Source organism: Lucilia cuprina, chromosome 4 (assembly GCF_022045245.1).
Source record: "Lucilia cuprina isolate Lc7/37 chromosome 4, ASM2204524v1, whole genome shotgun sequence".
NCBI classification, from domain to species: domain Eukaryota; kingdom Metazoa; phylum Arthropoda; class Insecta; order Diptera; family Calliphoridae; genus Lucilia; species Lucilia cuprina.
This window is the reverse complement of record NC_060952.1, coordinates 52,054,432-52,081,239: the sequence shown is the minus strand read 5'-3', so window position 1 is coordinate 52,081,239 and position 26,808 is coordinate 52,054,432. Positions and strand designations below refer to the sequence as shown.

At 29.8% G+C, this 26,808-nt stretch overlaps 1 protein-coding gene across 3 annotated transcripts in view; it reads right to left on the bottom strand.

Moving 5' to 3' along the window:
* Positions 1 to 26,808, bottom strand: part of LOC111683110 — a 238,572-nt gene that overhangs the window by 175,941 nt on the left and 35,823 nt on the right. For 2 of the 3 annotated variants that reach the window (XM_046948340.1, XM_046948339.1), the window contains exon 2: positions 4,938 to 5,000. The exons of the other annotated variant lie outside the window; for it this stretch is intronic. In XM_046948340.1, the coding sequence (XP_046804296.1) occupies positions 4,938 to 5,000 (63 nt within the window). The remainder of the gene's footprint in view (positions 1 to 4,937; positions 5,001 to 26,808) is intronic. 3 annotated transcript variants of the gene reach the window in all.

Sequence of the window (26,808 nt, the reverse complement as noted above, 5' to 3'; positions counted from 1 at the left end):
ATGTTTAATCCCATCTGAACTTTAAATTCTTCTTGGATTCTGCTTTTTTCCGCAGCTCTCAGTTCTTTCAATTCTTCATTATTTTTTGTTGATTTAGTAAGATTCTCTGGCACACTTCTATATTTGAGGTCGTATGCTATGTGTAAAGAAGTAATTGCGACTTTTTCTCATTACATATTGAGCATCTCCAGAAGGAAGAAGTTTCTGTTATGGCATTGCTGACCTTTCCATCAATCATTGTTAAGCTTAGCTGATATGATACGTTAATAGAGAATTCCTTTATTTTTATGCAAATGGGCTCCAGTGCATTTATTTCATCTTTTAAATATTCCACTAAATCTTTTGTTGTTTTCTTTGACTCCTTTATATATTCAAATCCAATGGGTCTACAAAAATTTTTTGAACCCGGAGTTGTATTGATCCACATATCTTCAAATGAATTTCCGATGCTTGACGATGATGGTTTAAGGGAATATGAACGACTTCTTAATGGCACTAATGATGACATAAATACACTTTTGTAGTCTGCTAATGTCCGACTTCCACAAGCTTGTTTGTATTCTGGATGTGCTGATAAACCGTCACATCCCCACTTACACATTAAGACAACATCACAGTTATGAATTTTCCTTAGTTGGTCTTCTGAAAAGTCTGACACAATTCTTGATGCTGTGTTTTCAATACAAGCTTCCACATCATTAACAGCAATAGGTGATGGTAGGATAGTTTGTTTTTTTCCTGGATCGCCTTGTATGATGGTAATATATTGCGTCCTTTTTCATGCAGAGCTTTCCTTAATATTTGGTACTTATCCAAATTCGACTGAGACCCAGTTCCAACATAAGCGCTATTGCTTCCTCTTCAGTAAAATTTGATTGCGATGTTGGAGTTGGTATACTTTCCACAATTCGCTTAAGTCGTTTTGGTGATGCATTAGGCATCCATAGGTTGGTTTTCCTTTTTCAGCATTTCGTTAAATGTATCAGCAATTTCCTCATTTGAGATTGAAAAAAGTTTTTGTGTGACACTCTTTTTTTTTGACCTTGAACATAAGTCTTCGTATGACTTGCAAGGCCCTCCTGCTGATGTGTTGTAAGTTGAGATTTCCGTAGTAGTTTCCATCCAACTACAAAATTTTAATCGAAATTTCTTTTGATTTCCATCCACAGACTTACTTTTTACATCAAAAAGTTTTAAAAAGTTTTCAATTTTTGATATGCCTGTTTTTTTACTTTTCTACTATATGTAGTTTTTATATAATTTGAAATGTCTTCAATTCTTTCTGACCCTTTTGAAGATACACTCCATAAAACGGAACACAACTCTTCGTACTTTAATGTAATCTTCATTGTAGATTTATTAAATATGGTACTAAAAATCTGAGAAGTTTACTTATATACCAATTCTTGTCATTTCCGATACAGGTATTCCAAAGTAAAAAATTATGAACTGTCTACCTATTAACATTTAGGACTATATTACTATAACCTGTAATTCAGTCATTGATATTTCTTATTAGTGAATGAATCGAAATTATCATTACCTGTATATTTTTACCTACATGATCATAAAAGAAACAGAACGAAATGATCTGTCGAAAAAATTTAGGTAAAAAATAGTTACAAATTTCTGAAAATTTAAGCATAATAGGACCTTTCAATTATAAGGATAAGCAAACAAATAGAAAATAGATAAATATAAGATTTAAACATGTTCTGCCATATTTAATACTAAAATATGAAAAATATGAAATTAAAGGATACAGGTTTAAATGAACATATTTTTGAATGTAATTGAGATATTGGGTTGAAATTTTTTGTGAAGGGTCGAGAATTTCCATATCTAACTAAAAAAGATATTAAGGGAGAAATATGGACTAAATTGTTGTAGATATCTGCGACCCTATTAAAATTTTGATATAAATCATAGTTTTAGAAATTTAACATGAAATCTTCAACGCTTGTTAAATTTGTCATTTCAAATAAGAAAATGCAAAAAACAAATTAAAAAGGTCAAAGGGCATCCCGCAATTCCCAAAAATAGGAATGAAAATCCCAAAAATGGGATTTTTTACATTTTTGCCCATAGGGTCCACATTTCTTTCAGGGCTGGGAAAATACTTTTGGAGTAAATAGAAAACATATTGAGGTTTCCAAAACTGCTTTCAGTTTTCTGATCCCAGCTTTGGGATTTTAGAACATGTCGCCCAAAGTTGAAGTTTTGAAAAAAATAGGTCATATTCGGAAGGCAACATTTTCAAAAAATAGAACAAGTTTTTTACGCCAAAGGGTTCTGCGTAAAGATACCTTTTAGAAAACTATAAAATTGTTATATGTTCTTAAAGAAAATTTTATTTTGTTAATAAAAGAGTTAAGACACATTTTGGGCAAAAAAATGGCAAAATTTAAAATTTTTTGAATTTTTAAATTTTGGAAATTTTGTTGTCTAACTAACAATTGAGTCCATTTGGTTCAAAATTACGCCCGGTATTCAAGGTATGGTAAATTTTGTATCACTAAATTTTTAAATGCCTATAACTCGGATATTATAAGAGATAAGTAGTAAGTCCAAGCATGTTTTTTTCAAGATCTCGTCGAGCGCTTTCAGAAAATATAAAAATCTTTGTATTTGGGTGAATAACAAAAAAATGGCACGAGTTAAAAATTTACATGTCGTAGGTACCCTACGGAGCCACAGCTCCGTCCCTGGGGCATCTGCGGGGTTCATCTTCAAAACTTAAACTCGAATGCTCCTTGGCTACGCTCACGCCAAATTTTATCATGATCGGATCAGCCGTTTAGAAATGCCAGATTTATTTCCAAAAAATTTCCATTCCGCCCCACTGTGCATTATGTGAGAACCTATAAAAGGGTACTTTTTAATACTTTGTCTTTCTTCAAAAGGTACTTTTTAAATTTTCTATAATTTTGAACATAGAAGTATTTAATTATGCATGCAGAAACTGGATTAAGTGAGAACCCAAAAAGGGGGCTTTTAGGTACCGTACCGTTTTACAATTGATATTTTTGATTTTTTGTAATAAAATTCCATACATTTCGGTTAACTTAGAAAACGGTTTTCTATAAATGGCCAATTTTCGGTTAACTTAAAAACCCTTTTCTTAAAATTTGGGGTTTTATAAACACTATATGCGTGAGCTTTCAACTGTTTAAAAGGATTATTAGAAAATTTGTTATTAAAAGTGGTATATTCCATTTATACAAGCGCGGATCCAAGGGTGAGAAAAAGGGAAATTTAACACCTCCCCCCCCAAAACCAAAAATTTTTCATAAAAAATATAAAAATGCGGAAAGAAAGAAATTAATAAAAAAAACACATACCGCACGTAGCTCAAAATTGGACAAATTTTTGGCCAAAAAGCTAACATATGAAGCTATAACTCCAGAACGGTAAATAGTAAAAACACGCTTAGTACCTCAAAACTTATATACATGGTTGAAAAATGTGAATGTTATTAAAAAAATGAAATTTATTTTGGAAATTATTCTAATAAATTACATTTTATTACCTAAAATATATCTATAATTACTCGAATATAAGTTTTTGTCCATAAAAGATATCGTATCATAAGAACAAATTCACAAAAACTTATATTCGAGTAAATATAGATATATTTTATATAAAAAAATAGATTTTTTATAATATTTTCCAAAATAAGTTAACTTTTTTTCCACATACCCTAATCAAGTGATCTAAAACACGATAATGGCCTGGGGAATTTTTAATAACCAGGGAAAGGATTTCTATGCAAATGCATGTTTGTAGTCAGTAACTCAAAATAATATTTAACTAGTTTTCTTTTCAAATCAATGAATTTGCTACAAAATGGCATCGATTTGTTATAGCATATGCTTTGCATATTTCCAACATTTATACAATACAATACTTTGCATATTTTAAATTTTTCCAAAACAAATTGTTTTGTTTTCTTATTTTATATTTACATCATACTATAGTAGAAAAAATAAAGGTATAACCGTTCTCTCTTTTCGTAGCCATATTAAACTTCTGACGTTTGAGCGATTTATTATTTTATATGCTACCGTATTTACTTTATAAATCCGAGTTTTGTGTTTACATTTTAAGAATGTTCAATTTAAAAATATAAAATGGAAAATATTTTTCAAACTAAATTAAAATATTAATCAACATAAAATTCTAATAGCAAAGAAAATAATAAAAATGTAAAATGGTCCTTGCGGATGGACCAACTTTGCTTGTAAGTAGTGCGGGCCATTCTTTCTTAAAAACATAATTTCCTTACGTCATCTTGTGTCCAATTTCTTATGAGTGATGTTTTCTGCTGATATTTTGTTTAAGTCCCAAGTTATTATGTATGTGTCCGGTAAGATTGCGGTGTGCGTTGTCAAAAATGTCCAAGTAAGAAAATTATATGAATCTTCGAACGGCAGTAATGTTCTAAAAAAGATGTCTTCCTGTGTCATTTGTTTGAAAAAATTCAACGTTAACAATTGTAAGAGGTGTTATTGGGGTTTAATGCCAATAAATCATGGTAATACTTAAGATAAAATTAAACAAGAATTTGTTGAGTTTAGTGTGGTCCGTTTATGAGCTGAACTGTTTTTATAAAAATATTCTTAGTTCACACAACTTTAAATGATTAATTTAAAAGTTATACGCAATTTTTAATTTCCAATTTCCTAAATATGATTTCCCCTACTACATGTGTGGCAACGTTTTTCTTTATTTGTTTACAAAAAATAAATTTCAATAATTCTTATATACGTCAAAAAACTTTTCATTGAGAGAGAACGGAGTTACTTTTTTCGTTATACAACATCATACGTACTAGCGGACGTTCTCTGTATTTAAAAGTATATAAAATGTATTGCAACTTAATATTAACATTAATAATAAAATGTGTAAAATTACTAAATAATAAACAGATAACGTACCATTTTCATCGCTGTCAAAATGGTTTATGTAGTTACTATTTAAATCACTTCCATCTGAAAGATCTGCAAAAAATATATAAAGTATATATTAATAAATACTCAATACTCTACATAATACCAGCTATAGTTGGAGGATATTGGTTATACATTTTTTTACAAAAATCTAGGCAGGATCGAGGAGTGAGATCTGACCCAAGTTATTTTCACATTACAAAATAGATAATATCATACTTGGGTCCAATTTGCTTGATTGTTTTTTAGCGAACTGTATCTTTGCAGTAACGTCGTATGAAAAACGAAATTTGCGCCTTTTAAAAATATTTGGATATTGTTGTTTTAGACGCCAATCAGAGTTTTATATGTTTTTAAATTAAATTATAATAATGTAATATTGAATACCACGTTGTTTAACATATATTTATACCCTACACCATTATAGTGGGGAGGGTGTTATACGTTTGTGCTGATGTTTGTAACATACAAAAATATTGGTCCAATACCCACCTTAAAGTATACCGATCGATTCAGAATTATTTTTTGAGTTAATTAAAACATGTCCGTCCGTCTGGCTGGCTGTCCATGTAAACCTTTTGCGCAAGGTACAGGCCGCAATTTTCAAGATAATTTGATGAAATTTGGAATTTTTTTGGCACAGGGACGAAGCCTATTGAAAATGGTTGAAATCGGTCCATTATTTCACCTAGCCCCCATACAACCGTACCTCCCGATTTGAACTTTTTATGCCATAATTACGTCAAATATTCTATTATCTCTCTAAATTTTGGCACAAATAAGTTTTATATAAGTATAAATGACACTGCAGATTTTCGTAAGGATCGGCCCTTATTTGACCCCATACAAACCCCCCTTAAAAAAATGTCTTAAACGTCTAAAATTGACTTGTAACCATTTGTATCGCAATGAAACTCAACAAAATTAACTAAGTATTATTAAAAAATATATCCTTTTCTCAAATTTTTTCCCAATGCTTAAATATTTTGGAATTATGGCAATATTCAACATAAAAGATTCTTTATAAAAAATAAAAATTTTTGAAATATACACATGTTGTAGGGTATTATATGGTCGACCATGCCCGACTATACTTTCCTACTTATTTTTTAGATCATACTGTTCGTCAGATTCATACATTTTACGCTATGCAAACGATTCAGAAAATACTCTATAGCTATTCGTGGAAATAATATATATGTATATCTATTATGTAAACCGCCAAAGTTTGTAAATGCGTTTATATGGAAGAAAATTGAACTTTTTGGAGTTTTGAATGTTTATTTAATTGTCTGTTGGTTTAATTGCCTTGTGTATTTTGTTTTTTTATACTCACCATCAAAAAAGATGGGGAGTATATTGATTTTGTTATTCCGTTTATAACACATCGAAATATTGGTCGTAGGCCCACAAAAGTATATATATTCTGGGTCCTCAATAAAATTCTAAGACAATCTAGGCATGTCTGTCAGTCCTTCCGTCTGTCTGTTGAAAGCACTATAGAGTCTAAATGAAATTTCATATAACACTCTTACTTGTTTCGTTTAGAGATGTTGTTCTTTTTGTTTTGCTTTTTGTGTAGTACACAGAAAAAATTATCGGTAGTTTATTTTGAATTAACATGTTTTAATTTTCTTTATTTTTTATTTAAACAAATTTTTATTTGTCTTCATTATCTCGTTTTTTGAAACTGTTTGAAACTAAAGTGTAAAATTTTCATTAAATTTTTAATTAATTCAAGTAATTTTTTAATTGATTGAAAAAAATTTTCTGGCCTTCTTTCTATTTTAGATTTATTTTTAATTTTTTTTTTTTTGAATTTTTGTGCTAGCAATATTTATAATACTTAAATAGTCCATAAAATTTTAGGCATATAATATTCAAGTTTCTTTACAAATTATGAAACACTTTATATGTTAAATTGTGTCAAAAAAGTGAAAATTTTTGAAAATGCTGAACGCATTGTTAAAGGTCTAGTATTCCTTTAACGTTGTGTGTAATCGATTAATAATTTGATTGTTTTAATCACCTTCTTAATTGATTTATAAAAAATTCTCTATCAAACAGTTTAATTTATTTGATTAATAAATTATATTTATTAAATATTTAATTTATGCAATTAATGAATTAATTAATTTTTAATCTTGTCTCAATTATTGACATTAATTGTTCTGATTAATTCGTTATTTGGAAAAAAATATATATTTTTACTTTTTTACAAATTTGGTAATTGATATCATCAAAACTTGCTTGATACAATTATTTTGATAATTAACACACATTTTCAGTTTTTTCCGTGTAATAATGTAGACGGGAAAAATTAAAATTTATAAAACTAATATGTTTAAAATACATTTTGGTGAAAAGACTACATAAGATTCGCACAGCCGAATATAACACTCTTACTTGTTTTTAATTAATTTTTGCGACAGAATCTGTTGCTGCTCTATAAGTACGTCTTTGCATGTTTTTTACATAATTAGACTGGTTTCTAATTAAATTACTAACATCTTTTATTCGCTGTAAGTGGTAAATTTTTTTATTCTCAATGAACCTAATCAAGGAACAAAATCAAAAATCAGCTCTTAGTATTGTGCCTAATCAAGAGAAAAAATCAAAAATCAGCTATTAGCATTGTGCTAATGTTTTCTTTCTAGTTAAACAATACATCATTTTAACATAATTAATTACAGTATTATTTTTTTTTTGCAAAAAATTAATTTGAATGTAAAGAACATACACAGAAAAAACTGAAAATGATGATATCAATTACCAAAATTGTAAAAAAGTAAAAATAAATATTTTTTCCAAATAACGAATTAATCAGAACAATTAATGTCAATAATTGAGACAAGATTTAAAATTGATTAATTCATTAATTATATAAATTAAATATTTAATAAATATAAAATTGATTTTTTATTAATTTATTAATCAAATTAAACTGCCTGATAGAGAATTTTTTATAAATCAATTAAGAAGGTGATTAAAACAATCAAATTATTAATCGATTACACACAACGTTAAAGGAGTACTAAGTAGAATACAATGCGTTCAGTATTTTCAAAAATTATCACATTATTGACACAATTTAACATATAAAGTATTTCATAAATTGTAAAGAAACTTGAATATTATATGCCTAAAATTTTATGGACTATTTAAGAATTATACAAATTGCTAGCACAAAAATTCAAAAAAAAAAATATTAAAAATAAATCTAAAATAGAAAAGAAGGCCAGAAAATTTTTTCAATCAATTAAAAAATTAATTGCATTAATTAAAAATTTAATCAAAAAATAAAAATTGTTTAAATAAAAATTAGAAACATGTTAATTGAAAATAAACTACCGATAATTTTGTATAGAGAACATATTTAAGTGTAATTCTGAAAAATGTAAAATATTAATCGAAATTGCTTCATTTAAGTTTAGCCAAAAGCATTTTTATTCTCATATATAAATTAGAGAAATTGCGTCAACTAATAGGAGACGGCAATTTTTTATTAAAAATTGTTTAAGTTAAACCCAATTTTGATAAAAAAAATTGTCAGACTGACGATTAGCAATAAGGGCTGTGGTACCTTACATGTAAATTACTTAAAAAATCGTTTATCTGAGAAACAATTAGATCTAGAAACTTCAGGTTTTGCATGAAGAACTTTGACATTAATTTGAACATTTGGGTAATAAATTGGCGGAGTAGGGATCTGAGAATTTATTAGAGCTATAATATTAAAATTAAAAAAAGTTAACATAAAAGTAAACATTTGACAGTAAAATGTACACAGAAAAAACTGAAAATGTGTTTTAATTATCAAAATAATTGTATCAAGCAAGTTTTGCACCTACAACCAAAATTATGATATCAATTACCAAATTTGTATAAAAGTAAAAATATATATTTTTTTCCAAATAACGAATTAATCAGAACAATTAATGTCAATAATTGAGACAAGATTTAAAATTGATTAATTCATTAATTGTATAAATTAAATATTTAATAAATATAAAACTGATTTTTTAATAATTTATTAATCAAATAAATTAAACTGTTTGATAGAGCATTTTTTATAAATCAATTAAGAAGGTGATTAAAACAATCAAATTATTACCTTTAACAATGCGTTCAGCATTTACAAAAATTATCACTTTATTGACACAATTTAACATATAAAGTGTTTCATAAATTGTAGAGAAACTTGAATATTATATGCCTAATATTTTATGGACTATTTAAGAATTATAAATATTGCTAGCACAAAAATTCAAAAAAAAAATATTAAAAATAAATCCAAAATAGAAAAGGCCAGAAAATTTTTTCAATCAATTAAAAAATTAATTGAATTAATTAAAAATTTAATCAAAATTTTACACTTTAGTTTCAAACAGTTTCAAAAAACGAGATAATTAAGACAAATAAAAATTTGTTTAAATAAAAAATAAAGAAAATTAAAACATATTAATTGAAAATAAACTACCGATAATTTTTTCTGTGTACGGACAATCATTATGGGTTCTTGTAACATCTCATACGTGTGATTATTTGGAACTAGAATCACATTTTGCACTACGAACTTTGACATTCTTGTATGTGAGGTACCATACCCGTATTGCGGACTATCAATAGGGCCTGTGGTACTGTATACATTTAAACTACTGGGTATAGCAAGTTTAATGTAAACAAAACTTGCCAAACAACTCCAAAATCTTAAGATACGGGTATAAAAATGCACTTAAGCACAATAATTCATTTTTATACCCTTCACCTTCGTGAGAAGGGTATATATAAGTTTGTCATTCCGTTTGTAATTTCTATAATATAATTTTCCGACCCTATAAAGTATATATATATATATTCTTGATCCTTATAGATAGCGGAGTCGATTAAGCCATGTCCGTCTGTCGGTCTGTCTGTTGAAATCAGTTTTTAGAGGACCCCAGATATCGGCGAGATCCGAATCATCAATAATTCTATTAGATATGTTTTCGAGAAGATCGCTATTTAAAATCAGCAAAATCGGTCGGTAAATAACGGAGATATGAGCAAAAATCCGAGACAACCTCTGAAAATTTCATCAAAAAATTGTTAAAAAAGCAACAAAAACACTGTACATAGAAAAAGATGTGTGTGTAGATGTATTTGGTTTTATTCAGCTGTGTATTTTTTTGTATGTTTGGAATCCAAACATACAAAAAATACACAGCAAAAAAATATGATTTGCATTTTTTGTTAAAATAAAATAATTTTCCCTTTTGTTTTGCAAATATATTTTTAATGAATAGAAAAAAGTATTTAAAACGTTTTCAATTATATGAGAGTAGATTGTGAGTTATTGTACAATAATTTTTATGCGAATAATGTAAGTTTGAAATTTAAAACTAACACAATTTTTTCCAAGTGCTTTTTAAAACAATTTTTTTTACGATAAACAAAACCAAAATCTACGTCTCGTCAATGTTTACCAGCATTGAGTCGGAGCTTAGCCGCCGCCAAACTATATTTAGTTGCTTGAGTCGCCGCCGAAACATTCGGCTTAAATCGACTCAAATTTTTTTAATGTTATTAACTAGACTGTAAGATCAATTATGTTTAAAATACACTATGGTGAAGGGTATATAAGATTCGGCACAGCCGAATATAGCACTCTTACTTGTTAAGTCAGTAGCTTAGTTCAATCTCAAACTTTTTAAAATGATAAATGTATGCGATGTTTAACTTAAGTAGTGAAATATGTATGCATTTAATCAGCTACTTAACATGTTTTTATACCCACCATCAAAAAGGTGGAGTTGTATTGTTTTTGTCATTCCGTTTGTAACACATCGAAATACTGGGTCCTTATTACATTTTAAGACGATCTAGCCATCCGTCCGTCTGCAATATCTACCAACGATTTAACCTAGAAACCAAATTGTTTTTATAAAATATTATGAAAATGGGTCTTATTTGAGTTTCTATAGTTCTCGTCGAATTGTCATTAGTCCCGTTTTGTTGTTATGTCGTTCTTTTAGATCATGTCCAAACACCTGTATTTGGTGTATCAAAATTCACCGTAAAGCTCACATTCGTTAGTTGATCTGTATTTCTCGAATTCGTGTTAAAAGCATGTTTAAATTGTATCAAAACTCAGTAAAGATAATATATTCCACTACTCGGTTAATTAACATATAGTTAGGAATCAGATAATAAAAAAAAAATTAGACCTAAATTGAAAATATTAAACAAAACAGTAAATAAAGCTTTTAAAAGAGTATTTAATTGACAATTAAATGTCAATAAATAGAAAAGTATAGAAAATATTAAGGAAAAATCTCAATTTTTATATGAGGATAGATAATTGAAACAACTCCAATTACAAAAATCTCTATCATAATATATACTAAGCAAAAATTTTGAAAACTAGAAATTGGTCTAATGACAATGTATGTTATTCGCGGTTTTATTTCATACGGTAACAAAAATTATTTGTCAAAATTATTTCAAATATATTGTTATTTTTTTACCAATTCGGGAAAAACGTTGTAATTTTCTTTTAATATCTTTAATTTTCGCTAATATTTTATCACATGGATGTTAATGATATTTGTGCAATGGTTGAACCCTCAAAATTCTGTTCTTCAATGTTTATATGGATTTTATAATTGTCCATACAAAATTTGATAACTTTTGCAGTTCTAATTCTGAGATGCGCGACCTTTATTTATTTATTGCCTTCTTAAAATTTTGAAATAAAAGAATTCCTTTTCGACATACAGGAAGACATTTTGAAAATATCACGAAAATCGGTTATTAGTTAAAAAGTTATAAATGGCCAAAAAAGGTAACAAAGTCATTATTTTTAAACATTTTTTAGCTTAAACGTACACCCATTTAATTTTTTTCATTTGCATCTTTACAAAGTGTGTAAAGATGCACATCAAAAAAGATGGGGGAATATTGATTTTGTCATTCCATTTGTAACATATCGAAATATTGGTCATAGATAGGGTTGCCAGCCTGGCTGGATTGTCCAGCTTTTTTGATGCTTGTCCAGTTTCAAGCTAAAATTTAATTTGTCCAGCTAAATAAAATATTTTTAGTACACTGCAATAATTATACCCTACACCACTTTAGTGGGAAGGGTATATTGGATTTGTGCAGATGTTTGTAACATACAAAAATATTCATCCTGGATTCACCTTAAAGTATACCAATCGGCTTAGAATCGTTTTCTGAGTCGATTAAGCTATGTCCGTCCGTCTGGCTGTCCATGTAAACCTTGTGCGCAAGGTACAGGTCGCAATTTTAGATAATTGGATGAAATTTGGCACGCACGTTTTATTTGACCCAAGGACGAAGCCTATTGAAAATGGTTAAAATCGGTCCATTATATCACCTAGCCCCCATAGAACAGAACCCCCCGAAAAGGCCTTCTAAACTCATAATTATGTTAAATATACAGATATGTCGATAAAATACGGCACAACTAACTTTTATAGAAGTTTTGATGACCCTGCCAAATTTCATAAAGATCGGGCGCCATTTGACCCTAACTCCCATACAAAGTCCTCTTCAAAAAATTACTTGAATGTCCCAAATTAACTTATAAACACAAATATCGCGATGAAATTCAGCACAATAAAATATTATGTAAATATAAATATATTCACAAAAATTTATCGGGCTTGGTCCATATTTGCCCCTAGCCCCCATATAAAGCGTCTTTCAGAAAATTAGTTTTACATCCATAAATTGCTTAAATGTATCGGAACAAGGGAATATTGAAGATAAATGCTTTATTATGCAAAATAAATCACACATAATATTCATAACTGGTGTGGGGTATAATATGGTCGACCACGCCCAAATCATATCTATGTTATGATTTCCCTCTTCTATCATCATGTCTCAACACTTGAACAGCTGAATGTCGTAATAAATATTAGTTCGCGTACTTTCGAAAACTTGCAACGAGAGAGTAAGAGAGCGGTAAAAATTACAGTTCGTTAATAGAGAATTTTTTGATTTTACTGAATATTTTTTCCCCAGTAAAAAATGTCCAACTTATATCTACAACATATGTTTGATTTATGAATATGTAAACAAACCAAAGAAATCAAAAATTTGGTAAATTTTAAATTTTTTGAAAGAAATATATAAATTAATAACACACGAATATTAAAAAATTATTTGTAATTATATTTATTTTAAATTTATTTATCATAAATTAGTTTTTAAAAGAGTTTATTTGTCATGAAAATGTTTATTTTAAAATTATGTTGGTATCATGAAGTTTTAAAACAATAATATATTTTTAATGATACTACATGTTTTGTTAACTTTAACGGAATTGGTATATGAAAACCCCTGCATTTTTTGGTGTATCACTGTGAAACTATTTACACAAAACCAAAATTAGCATATTCTCAGTATTTTTTATGTCCAGCTTTTTAAAGCCCAATGTCCAGCTTTTTGCGAATCGGAATCTGGCAACCCTAGTCATAGACCCACAAAAGTATGTATATTCTGGGTCCTTTTTAAAATTCTAAGACGATGTCTGAACGAGAACGAGATGGAGGATTGAAATAATCTATAAAGGTAAGGTTTGTTTGGTATTGAAAATGGGCAACATCGGTCCACGTTATCGGATGGCCCCCAGAAAAACAGCTTAAATCGGCATATATGTTTCATATGTAAGAATATAGCGATTAAATTCGACATAAATAAGTTTTATATGACTTCAGAAAATTACTTACGCTTATTACTGGCTTAATAATACGAGTATAGTGATACAATTTAACACACATAAGTTTCATTTGATTCAAAATCTCCCTACCTAATTTTATGTTGATCGGGCCATAATCGACACTAATCCCCATATAACGTCCCCGTCAGAATATGACTTCAGAAAATTACTTACGCTCATAACTGGCTTAAAAATACGAGTATAGTGATGAAATGCGACACACATAAGTTTCAATGAAGCCAAAATCTCTTTATCAAACTTTATGTGGATCGGTTCATAATTGACCCTATACCCAATATAAGGTGCCCTTCAAAAAATTACTTAAACGATCACTACTGGCTTAAAAGTACAGAATACAGAAAAGAGATGAAATTCGGCACACATATTTTTTATACGAGTTAAAACCTCTCTACCAAATGTATTGAAAATGACTTTAACGATTTTTGCTGGCTTAAAAATACGTGAACAGTTATGAAATTTTATATAAGAAACGTTTATAGGAATGTAAATCCTTTATCTCTTAGCGATAAAGTTATTTTCTGAAGGGGGCCTTATAATAGGGCTAGGAGAAAACGTGAACCGATATTCTCACTTTCAATAAGGATCGATCCTTATAAAATCCCAAAAATGGGATTTTTACATTTTTGCCCATTTCTTTCAGGGCTGGGAAAATACTTTTGGAGTAAATAGAAAACATATTGAGGTTTCCAAAACTGCTTTCAGTTTTCTGATCCCAGCTTTGGGATTTTAGAACATGTCGCCCAAAGTTGAAGTTTTGATAAAAAGTAGGTCATATTCGGAAGGACGCAGTGGCAACATTTTCAAAAATAGCACAAGTTTTTTACGCCAAAGCGTTCTGCTTAAAGATACCTTTTAGAAAACTATAAAATTGTTATATGTTCTTAAAGAAATTTTAATTTTATTAATAAAAGAGTTAAGACACATTTTTGGCAAAAAACTAAAATTTTTTGAATTTTTAAATTAAAAAACGTATATTTTTGGATCTGTAAATGATATTGATCTTTAATTTTTTGTATATTATTGGAAATTTTGTTGTCTAATTAACAAAAAAAATTGAGTCCATTTGGTCCAAAATTACGCCCGGTATTCAAAAAAAGGCGGACCAAGGTATGGTAAATTTTGTATCACTAAATTTTTAAATGCCTATAACTCGGATATTATAAGAGATAAGTAGTATGTCCAAGCATGTTTTTTCAAGATCTCATCGCGCTTTCAGAAAATATAAAAAAATAAAATTGGGTGAAAAACAAAAAAAATGGCACGAGTTTAAAAATTTTACATGTCGTAGGTACCCTACTTTGAGCCGTCCCTGGGGCATCTGCGGGGTTCATCTTCAAAACTTAAACTCGAATACTCCTTGGCTACGCTCACGCCAAATTTTATCCCGATCGGATCAGCCGTTTAGAAATGCCAGATTTATTTCCAAAAAATTTCCATTCTGCCCCACTGTGATAACGATAGAAACACCTTAACGACCCTAAACGGGATGTTGCTTTTGACACTAATATTGCAATACTATTTTTTGTTTGCTTTCTTCTAATACTTAGGTTCAATATCTTGCGAACGGCATGCTAAATATTAAGATATTAGTATCATATGATAGGTCATAGGAAGACCTGGTGTTAATAACTAAAAAAGTACCTATAATTATAATAATTATAAAGCTTATCGTCGTTCACTTAAAAAATAAGCGGACTGGTGTCTGGTACTTTTTCCCAATTTGGCCCCTTTAGGGAAAAAAACGGGTAAAACTGTATTTTGGTACTTTTTTGCACCTCATGTATCTTTTAAACCAAAGAACATACAAAAAATAACTTAACGAAAAAATATAAATACGAATTTAGTACTTTTTGGATATTCGGACGCTTAAGGAGTGGAAAATGTACTCACTTTTGGTACTTTTTGCATAAAAGGGTATTTTTTGTACGTTTTTGAAATTTCTATAATATTGGATCTAGAAACCTGAAATTAAATTTATGGCCCGGATTAAGTGAGAACACAAAAAAGGACTCTTTGATAATTTTAAAATTTCTATAATATTGAACCTAGAAAAATGAAATTAGGCATGTAGAGCCCGGATTAAGTGAAATCCCATAAAAGGAGTGTTTTTGGTATTTTATCGTTTTTCAAACGAAACTTTTTGAAATTTCTATATTGAACATAGAAACATGAAATTAAATATGTAGAGCCCGGATTAAGTGAGAAACCATAAAAGGGGACTTTTGGTACTCTATCGTCCTTCAAAAGGTAATTCTTGAAATTTTTACAATATTGAACCAAGAAATTAAAAGAAATTAAACGTGTATGGGCCGGATTAAGTGAGAACCCATAATAGGGGACTTTTTTGTTCTTCAAAAAGTCCTTTTTGAAATTTCTATAATATTGAATCTAGAAACATGAAATTAAGTATGTGGAGTCCGGATTAAATGAGAACCTATAAAAGTGGACCCTTTGGTACTTTATCGTTTTTGAAAAGATACTTTTTAAAATTTCTATAATACTGAACCTAGAAACATAAAATTAAGCATGTATGACCCGGATGAAGTAAGAACCCATAATAGGGTACTTTTTCGTTCTTCAAAAGGTACTTTTTGAATTTTATAGTATTAAGCCGAGAAGTATAAAATTAAGTATGTACATTCCGGATTAAATGAGACCCTATAAAAGAGGACTTTTTGGTACTATATCGTTCTTCAAAAGGTACATCACCATTAAAGGGATGTTTTTGGTACTTTTCTTCATCAAAATGTACTTTTTGAATTTTGGTATAATATTAAACGTATAATAGTGAAATTAAGCATGTATTACCAGGATTAATTGAGAACCTATAATAGAGAACTTCTTAATACTTTTTCGTTCTTCAAAAGGAACTTTTTAAAACGTGAAATTAAGCATATAGAGACCGTAGTAAGTGATAACCTATAAACCTAAAAGTGAGAACCCATAAAAGGAAACTTTTGCGTTCTTCAAAATGTATTTCTCAAATGCATGTGTAACAGAATTATTGAAGAAATGTACTTTTTGAAATTTCTGTAATATTAGACTCAGAAACATGAAATTAGGCATGTATGTCCCGCATTAAGTTAGACCCTATAGAAGGGGACTTTTGCTACTTTATCGTTATTCAAAGGTGCTTTTTGAATTTTTTAAAATATCGATAGTACAACATTAAGAAATACTCTCTATATAACCATAATTTTACAAATTTAAAATTTTTTACAAAACCTAGTAATATAAAAAAGCCCTAAGTTGACAACGCTTTTAAAAAACATGGACATATTGGTTGCGAAGCATATACAAAAATAAAAGATACGTTCGCGTGTTGTTAAATAAAACTAGTAAATATAAACTGATACCGTGTGAAATGAGAAAAATTTAACGTTATTTTTAGCTACTTTAGTCTTAAGAGAATATTTATGTATATTACACGCAGAAGGACACACTTATATATACCCTCTATCATCAATAGGGATGCCAATTGGGGTCGATTTTTACAAATCCCAGTATTTCGGATTTTTATTTAAGTTCCGGAATTTCGGAATTTTCAAATACTGCATTATCCAATAAGCTTTTTAAGAATTTTAAGAAAAAAATGTATTCAAATAATAAAATAGTAATTTATATACAGTTGCGTACTACCAAGTGTACAACTATATTAGGGTCCAGAAGGTGTATTGTAAGATAATAAAGGGGCAGAACATATATAGCATACCTCAGTGGGGCATAATAGAAATTTTTTGGAAATAAATCTGGCATTTCTAAACGGCTGATCCGATCGGGATAAAATTTGGCGTGAGCGTAGCCAAGGAGTATTCGAGTTTAAGTTTTGAAGATGAACCCCGCAGATGCCCCAGGGACGGAGCTGTGGCGGCTCAAAGTAGGGTACCCACGACATGTAAAATTTTTAAACTCGTGCCTTTTTATTGTTTTTCACCCAAATACAAAGATTTTTATATTTTCTGAAAGCGCTCGACGAGATCTTGAAAAAACATGCTTATCTCTTTTAATATCCGAGTTATAGGCATTTAAAAATTTAGTGATACAAAATTTACCATACCTTGGTCCGCCTTTTTTGAATACCGGGGGTAATTTTGGACCAAATGGACTCAATTTTTTCTTGATAGTTAGACAACAAAATTTCCAATAATATACAAAAAATTTCAGATCAATATCATTTACAGATCCAAAAATATACGTTTTTTAATTTAAAAATTCAAAAAACAGTTTTTTTAAAACCTCAATATGTTTTCTATTTACTCCAAAAGTATTTTCCCAGCCCTGAAAGAAATGTGGACCCTATGGGCAAAAATGTAAAAAATCCCATTTTTGGGATTTTCATTCCTATTTTTGGGAATTGCGGGATGCCCTTTGACCTTTCATTTGTTTTTTGCATTTCTTATTTAAAATGACAAATTTTAATAACAAGCGTTGAAGATTTCATTGAGTTTTGTTCATGAATAAAGATTTTGTCATATATATACATATTTGGTTAAATTTCTAAAACTATGATTTATATAAAATTTTAATAGGGTCGCAGATAGCTACAACAAATTTAGTCCGATATTTATCCCTTAATATCTTTTTTAGTTAGATATGGAAATTCTCGACACCTTTTAAAAAAAATTTCAAGCCAATATCTCAATTACATTCAAAAATATGTTCATTTAACCTGTATCCTTTAATTTCATATTTTTCATATTTTAGTATTAAATATGACAGAACATGTTTAAATCTTATATTTACCTATTTTCTATTTGTTTGCATATCCTTATAATTAAAAGGTCCTATTAAGCTTAAATTTTCAGAAATTTATAACTATTTTTTACCTAAATTTTTTCGACAGATCATTTCGTTCTTGTTTCGTTTATGATCATGTAGGTAAAATATACAGGTATGATAATTTCGATTCATTCACTAATAAGAAATATCAATGACTGAATTACAGGTTATAGTAATATAGTCCTAAATGTTACTGAGGTAGACAGTTCGTAATTATTTTACTTTGGAATACCTGTATCGGAAATGACAAGATTGGTATATAAGTAAAACTTCTCAGATTTAAGTACCATATTTAATAAATCTATAATTAAGATTACATTAAAGTACCGAAGAGGTTGTGTTCCGTTTTATGGAGTGTATCATCAAAAGGGCCAGAAAGAATTGAAAACATTTCAATTGTATATAAAAACTACATATAGTAGAAAAGTAGACAAAACAGGCCTATCAAAATTGAAAACTTTTTAAAACTTTTTGATGTAAAAAGTAAGTCTGTGGATGGAAATCAAAAGAAATTTCGATTAAAATTTTGTAGTTGGATGGAAACTACTACGGATATCTCGACTTTACAACACATCAGCAGAGCGTCTTGCAAGTCATACGAAGACTTATGTTCAAGGTAAAAAAAAAGAGGGTCACACAAAAACTTTTTCAATCTCAAATGAGGAAATATCGATACATTTAACGAAATGCTGAAAAATGAAAACCAACCTATGGATGCCGTACATATTGCAACTATTCTTCCTAATGCCTCACCAAAACGACTTAAGCGAATTGTGGAAAGCATACCAACTCCAACATCACAATCAAATTTTACTGAAGAGGAAGCAATAGCGCATATGTTGGAACTGGGACTCATTCGAAATAAGTACCAAATATTAGAAAAGCTCTGCATGAAAAAGGACACAATATATTACCATCATACAAGGCGATCCAGAAAAAAAAAACAAACTATCCTACCATCACCTATTGCTGTTAATGATGTGGAAGCTTGTTATTGATATATCATCTTTGCTCGAAAACACAGCATCAAGAATTGTGTCAGACTTTTCAGAAGGCCAAATAAAAAAAATTCATAACTGTGATGTTGTCTTAAGGTGTAAGTGGGGATGTGACGGTTTATCAGCACTTCCAGAATACAAACAAGCTTGTGGAAGTCGACATTAGCAGACTACAAAGGTGTATTATGTCATCATTAGTGCCATTACGAATTCGTTCATATTCCTTTAATCTAACCATCGTCAAGCATCGGAAATTCATTTGAAGATATATGGATCAATACAACTCCGGGTTCAAAAAATTTTTGTAGACCCATTGGATTGATGAATATATAAAGGAGTCAAAAAAAAAAACAACAAAAGATTTAGTGGAATATTTAAAAGATGAAATAAATGCACTGGAGCCCATTTGCATAAAAATAAAGGAATTCTCTATTAACGTATCATATCAGCTAAGCTTAACAATGATTGATGGAAAGGTCAGCAATGCCATAACAGAAACTTCTTCCTTCTGGATATGTAAATGAGAAAAAGTCGCAATTCTCAAATATAACAAAAAGCAGAAGTATTAATGAAGAATTCCTGTCTTTCGGAATTTCAACCACTTCATGCCAGAATACGATTTTTGGATTACTTTTTACACATAGGCATACGACCTCAAAATAGAAGTGTGCCATAGGAATCTTACTAAATCAACAAAAACTAATGAAGAATGAAAGAACTGAGAGCTGCGGAAAAAAAGCAGAATCCAAGAAGAATTTAAAGTTTAGATGGGATTAAACATCGACAAACCACTTCCAAGTTGCGGTAGTACAAATGACGGTAATACGGCGAGAAGGTTTTTTCGTGATTTTGAAATTACTTCAAAATAATAAAAACTTACTAACAAAATGTATGTTCTGTCTGTCATACTTAATACTAAAATATGAAAAAGATGAAATTGAAGGACATAGCTTTAGATGAACATATATTTTGAACGTAATTGAGATATTGGGCTTGAAATTTTTTTGTAAGGGTCGAGAAGTTCCATAATCTAACTAAAAAAAGATATTAAGGGATAAATATGGACTAAATTGTTGTAGCTATCTGCGACCCTATTAAAATTTTGATATAAATCATAGTTTTTAGAAATTTAACAATATGTAATATATGACAAATCTTTATTTATGAACAAAACTCAATGAAATCTTCAACGCTTGTTTAAATTTGTCATTTCAAATAAGAAAAATGCAAAAAAAAATAGAAAAGGTCAAAGGGCATCCCGCAATTCCCAAATATAGGAATGGAAAATCCCAAAAATGGGATTTTTTACATTTTGTGCCCCATAGGGTCCACATTTCTTTCAGGGCTGAGGAAAATACTTTTGGAGTAAATAGAAAACATATTGAGGTTTCCAAAACTGCCTTCAGATTTCTTTATGTTCCCGTAAAACATGTTTGTGCCGAATTTCACTTCTATTGATGCTTCTCTTAGCCAGTTATGGGCGATAAAGTCATTTTCTGAAGGGGACTTTATATGGGGGCTAGGCGAAATCGTGGACCGATATTGCCCATTTTCAATACCAAACAACATGGCTAGATCGTCTTAGAATCTAATAAGGACCCAGAATATATATACTTTTATGGGTCTTAGACGAATATTTCAATGTGCTACAAACGGAATGACAAAAACAATATACCCCCATCTTTTTTGATGGTGGATATAAAAATGTTAATGAAAAACGGTCAATTATTAACCCTATCTCTCATATAAGGTCAGTTAATTTGATGAGTAAAATCACCCTGATGTTTACAGAGGAGCATTCCTTCTAAGGCATACGGTTTGAAGGTGGGTATATGAGATTCGGCACAGTCGAATATAACTCTCTCACTTGTTTTTTTTTGTCTTTTTTATTCCTTAATGTTCCAATTTGTTTTATTCCTTAATGTTCCAATTTATAGAACTATCACTACAAAAAACGTATCGTTGAAATTGACATTTTATTTCGTTACTAACACAGCACTTTTATGTTAAAAAACATAACATTTTTCACAAAATGTTTATAGAATACAAAAATTAAAAAAAATTACGTTAAGAACGTTAACAGAAGGAATGTTTACAGGCCGAAATAGACTACACAAGCGGCTTAACAAACATACTTTTTTTATTCCAACACACACTACACAAACATTGCTTGTACAATCACCGATTTTTTGTGGACTTGCAAAGATACTGATGACGTTTTTGTGGACTTGCAAAGATACTGATGTAAATTTGCCTACAAAATTTTGTAAAAAAAGTAATATATATATCAGGCTTAAATGCATAAGAGCAAAAGAAAAAATGCAATTTATTAAAAAAAAAAATCAAATACCCTTAAGAAAATAGTGTTAAAATTTTTAATTTATTGTAATCCCTTTAGAAGTTATGATGGTTATAATGTTGGCTTATGGTTTAATAATTTCCCATCAAACAATGGTGCTTTTATGCCCACCATCAAAAAAGATGGGGGTACCCCCGGAATATTGTACAAATAGCTTCAAATATTCACAAATTCGTTGTTTATGAAGCAAATGCCACAAAATTTCGCATATGTCAGTTTTTTGACATCTGCATAATAATTCTGCATTATGGCGGACATAGGACCATAATTGGCCCTACCCCCCATATAAGGTCCCCTTTAGAAAATGACTAAATAGCTGATTACTGGCATTAAAATGGGAATATAGCGATGAAATTTGACACACATAAGTTTCATGCAAGCCAATATCTCCCAACAAAATTTTATGTATATCGGTCCATAATTGACCCATAACCCCCCATGTAACGTCCCCTTCAGAAAATGACTTTAACGCTCATTCCTCGCTTAAAAATACAAGTATAGCGATGAAATTTGACATTAGAAAGTTTCTTACTAGCCAACACCTCTTTATGAAATTTTATGTGAATCGGTCCATAATTGACCCTACCCCCAATATAAGGTCCCCATCAGAAAATGACTTTAACGCTCATTACTGGCTTAAAAATGGGAATATAGCGATGAAATTCGACACACATAAGTTTCATGCAAGCCAATATCTCTCAATCAAAATTTGTGTATATCGGTCCATAATTGACCCTACCCCCCATATAACGTCCCCTTCAGAAAATTACTTTAATGCTCATTACTGGCATAAACAAACGAATATAGCGATGAAATTTGATATAAGTAAGTGTCTTACCAGCCAAAAAATCTTTATGAAATTTTATGTGGATCGGTCCATAACTGACCCTACCGCCTATATAACGTCCCCTTCAGAAAATGACTTTAATGCTCATTACTGGCTTAAACAAACGAATATAGCGATGAAATTTGATATAAGTAAGTGTCTTACCAGCCAAAAAATCTTTATGAAATTTTATGTGGATCGGTCCATAATTGACCCTACCCCTCATTATAATTACTCCATATAATTACTATAACGCTCATTACTAGCTTAAAAATACGACTATAGCGATGAAATTTAACAGAAGTAAGTTTTATACTAGCCAAAATCTCTTCACCAAATTTCCCAGAAATATGTTTTATACTAGGCATTATCTCTTTACCAAATTTTATGTGGATCGGTCCATAGTTGACCCTATACCCCAAAATATAGACCGATCCACATAAAATTTGGTGGAAAGGTTTTGGTTCCTAAGATACATACTTATGTCAAATTTCTTCGCTATATTCGTATTTTTACGCCCATAATTAACGTTTAAGTCGTTTTCTGAAGGGGGCCTTATATGGGGAGAAGCGTCAATTATGGACTGATCCACATAAAATTTGGTAAATTTTGACTTGTATAAATCTTACTTTTGTGTAATTTCATTGCTATATCCAATTTTTAAGCCAGTAATGAGCATTAAATAAATTTTATGGGGGGTAGGGTCAACTATGGACCGATCCACATAAAATTTGGTAAAGAGATATTGTCTAGTATACAACATATTTCTGGGAAATTTGGTAAAGAGATTTTGGCTAGTATTAAACTTACTTCTGTTAAATTTCATCGCTATAGTCGTATTTTTAAGCTAGTAATGAGCGTTATAGTAATTATATAGAGGGACTTTATATGAGGGGTAGGGTCAATTATGGACCGATCCACATAAAATTTCATAAAGATTTTTTGGCTGGTAAGACACTTACTTATATCAAATTTCATCGCTATATTCGTTTGTTTAAGCCAGTAATGAGCATTAAAGTAATTTTCTGAAGGGGACGTTATATGGGGGGTAGGGTCAATTATGGACCGATATACATAAAACTTGATTGAGAGATATTGGCTTGCATGAAACTTGTGTGTGTCGATTTCATCGCTATATTCCCATTTTTAAGCCAGTAATGAGCGTTAAAGTCATTTTCTGAAGGGGACCTTATATTGGGGGTAGGGTCAAATATGGACCGATCCACATAAAATTTCATAAAGAGGTTTTGGCTAGTAAGAAACTTTCTAATGTCAAATTTTATCGCTATACTTGTATTTTTAAGCGAGGAATGAGAGTTAAAGTCATTTTCTGAAGGGGACGTTATATGGGGGGTAGGGTCAATTATGGACCGATATACATAAAATTTGGTTGGGAGATACTGGCTTGCATGAAACTTATGTGTGTCAAATTTCATCGCTATATTCCCATTTTTAAGCCAGTAATCAGCTATTTAGTCATTTTCTAAAGGGGATCTTATATAGGGGGTAGGGCCAATTATGGTCCTATGTCCGCCATAATGCAGAATTATTATGCAGATGTCAAAAAACTGACATATGCGAAATTTTGTGGTATTTGCTTCATAAACAACGAATTTGTGAATATTTGAAGCTATTTGTACAATATTCCGGGGGATACATTTGTATGGGGGCTATGTGAAATCATTTTGGGAAAATTTCATCTCAATATCTCATATTTTGCTATAGTGCCAACAACAGACAGACGGACGGACATGGCTAGATCGTCTTAAAATCCTACGAGGTCCCAGAATATATATACTTTATGGGGTCCTAGAGCAATATTTCGATGTGTTACACATGGAATGACAAAATCAATATACCCCCCATCTTTTTTGATGGTGGTTATAAAAACACCATTGTTTGATGGGAAATTATTAAACCATAAGCCAACATTATAACCATCATAACTCCTAAAGGGATTACAATGAATTAAAAATTTTAACACTATTTTCTTAAGGGTATTGAATATTATATTTACGAATGATAAAATCCGGTTTTGATTTTTTTTTTAAATTGCATTTTTTTCTTTTGCTCTTATGCATTTATAGTGCATCTAAATTCTGTCAAATTAAGTTTATATATCTTAAATTATCCTGTAGAATAGTATACTAAAGTCAGATTTGAAATATGTACAGCAGGTTTATAAAAAATTAAAAAAAAGTAGTTACGTAAATATTAGCGCTGTTCCAAAAACTGTCATAAAAAGTATGATATCACAATTTTTAAAATATTGCGTGAAGACTGATATATATATATATTACATTTTTTTTACAAAATTTTGAAGGGAAATTTACATCAGTATCTTTACAAGTCCACAAAAACGTCATCAGTATCTTTGCAAGTCCACAAAAAATCGGTGATTGTACAAGCAATGTTTGTGTAGTGCGTGTTGGAATGAAAAAAGTATGTTTGTTAAGCCGCTTGTTATTTTGGCCTGTAAACATTCCTTCTGTTAACGTTCTTAACGTAATTTTTTCAATTTTTGTATTCTATAAACATTTTGTGAAAAATGTTATGTTTTTTAACATAAAAGTGCTGTGTTAGTAACGAAATAAAATGTCAATTTCAACGATACGTTTTTTGTAGTGATAGTTCTATAAATTGCAAAAACAGTGATTTTTGCAAATTGGAACATTAAGGAAAAAAAGACAAAAAACAAGTGAGAGAGTTATATTCGACTGTGCCGAATCTCATTTACCCACCATCAAACCGTATGCCTTAAAAGGAATGCTCCTCTATTAACATCAGGGTGATATTACTCATCAAATTAGCGATGAGATATAGGGTTTATAATTGACCGTTTTTCATTAACATTTTTATATCCACCATCAAAAAAGATGGGGGTATATTGTTTTTGTCATTCCGTTTGTAGCACATTGAAATATTCGTCTAAGACCCATAAAAGTCCAAATATTTTATTCAACACCAAATGTATGTTCTGTCATACTTAATACTAAAATATGAAAAAGATGAAATTAATGGACACAGGTTTAAATGAACATATTTTTGAATGTAATTGAGATATTGGCTTGAAATTTTTTGTAAAGGGTCAAGAATTTCCATATCTAACTAAAAAAAGATATTAAGGGACTAAATTGTTGTAGCTATCTGCGACCCTATTAAAATTTTGATATAAATCATAGTTTTAGAAATTTAACAAATATGTAATATATGACAAAATCTTTATTTATGAACAAAACTCAATGAAATCTTCAACGCTTGTTAAATTTGTCATTTCAAATAAGAAAATGCAAAAAAAAAAATTGAAAAGGTCAAAGGGCATCCCGCAATTCCTAAAAAATAGGAATGAAAATCCCAAAAATGGGATTTTTTACATTTTTGCCCATAGGGTCCACATTTCTTTCAGGGCTGGGAAAATACTTTTGGAGTAAATGGAAAACATATTGAGGTTTCCAAAACTGCTTTCAGTTTTCTGATCCCAGCTTTGGGATTTTAGAACATGTCGCCCAAAGTTGAAGTTTTGATAAAAAATAGGTCATATTCGGAAGGACGCAGTGGCAACATTTTCAAAAAATAGGACAAGTTTTTTACGCCAAAGCGTTCTGCGTAAAGATACCTTTTAGAAAACTATAAAATTGTTATATGTTCTTAAAGAAAATTTTATTTTATTAATAAAAGAGTTAAGACACATTTTGGGCAAAAAAACGGCAAAAATTTAAAATTTTTTGAATTTTTAAATTAAAAAACGTATATTTTTGGATCTGTAAATGATATTGATCTGAAGTATTTTGTATATTATTGGAAATTTTGTTGTCTAACTAACAAGAAAAAATTGAGTCCATTTGGTCCAAAATTACGCCCGGTATTCAAAAAAAGGCGGACCAAGGTATGGTAAATTTTGTATCACTAAATTTTTAAATGCCTATAACTCGGATATTATAAGAGATAAGTAGTATGTCCAAGCATGTTTTTTCAAGATCTCGTCGAGCGCTTTCAGAAAATATATTTGGGTGAAAAACAAAAAAATGGCACGAGTTTAAAAATTTTACATGTCGTAGGTACCCTACTTTGAGCCGCCACAGCTCCGTCCCTGGGGCATCTGCGGGGTTCATCTTCAAAACTTAAACTCGAATACTCCTTTAGAAATG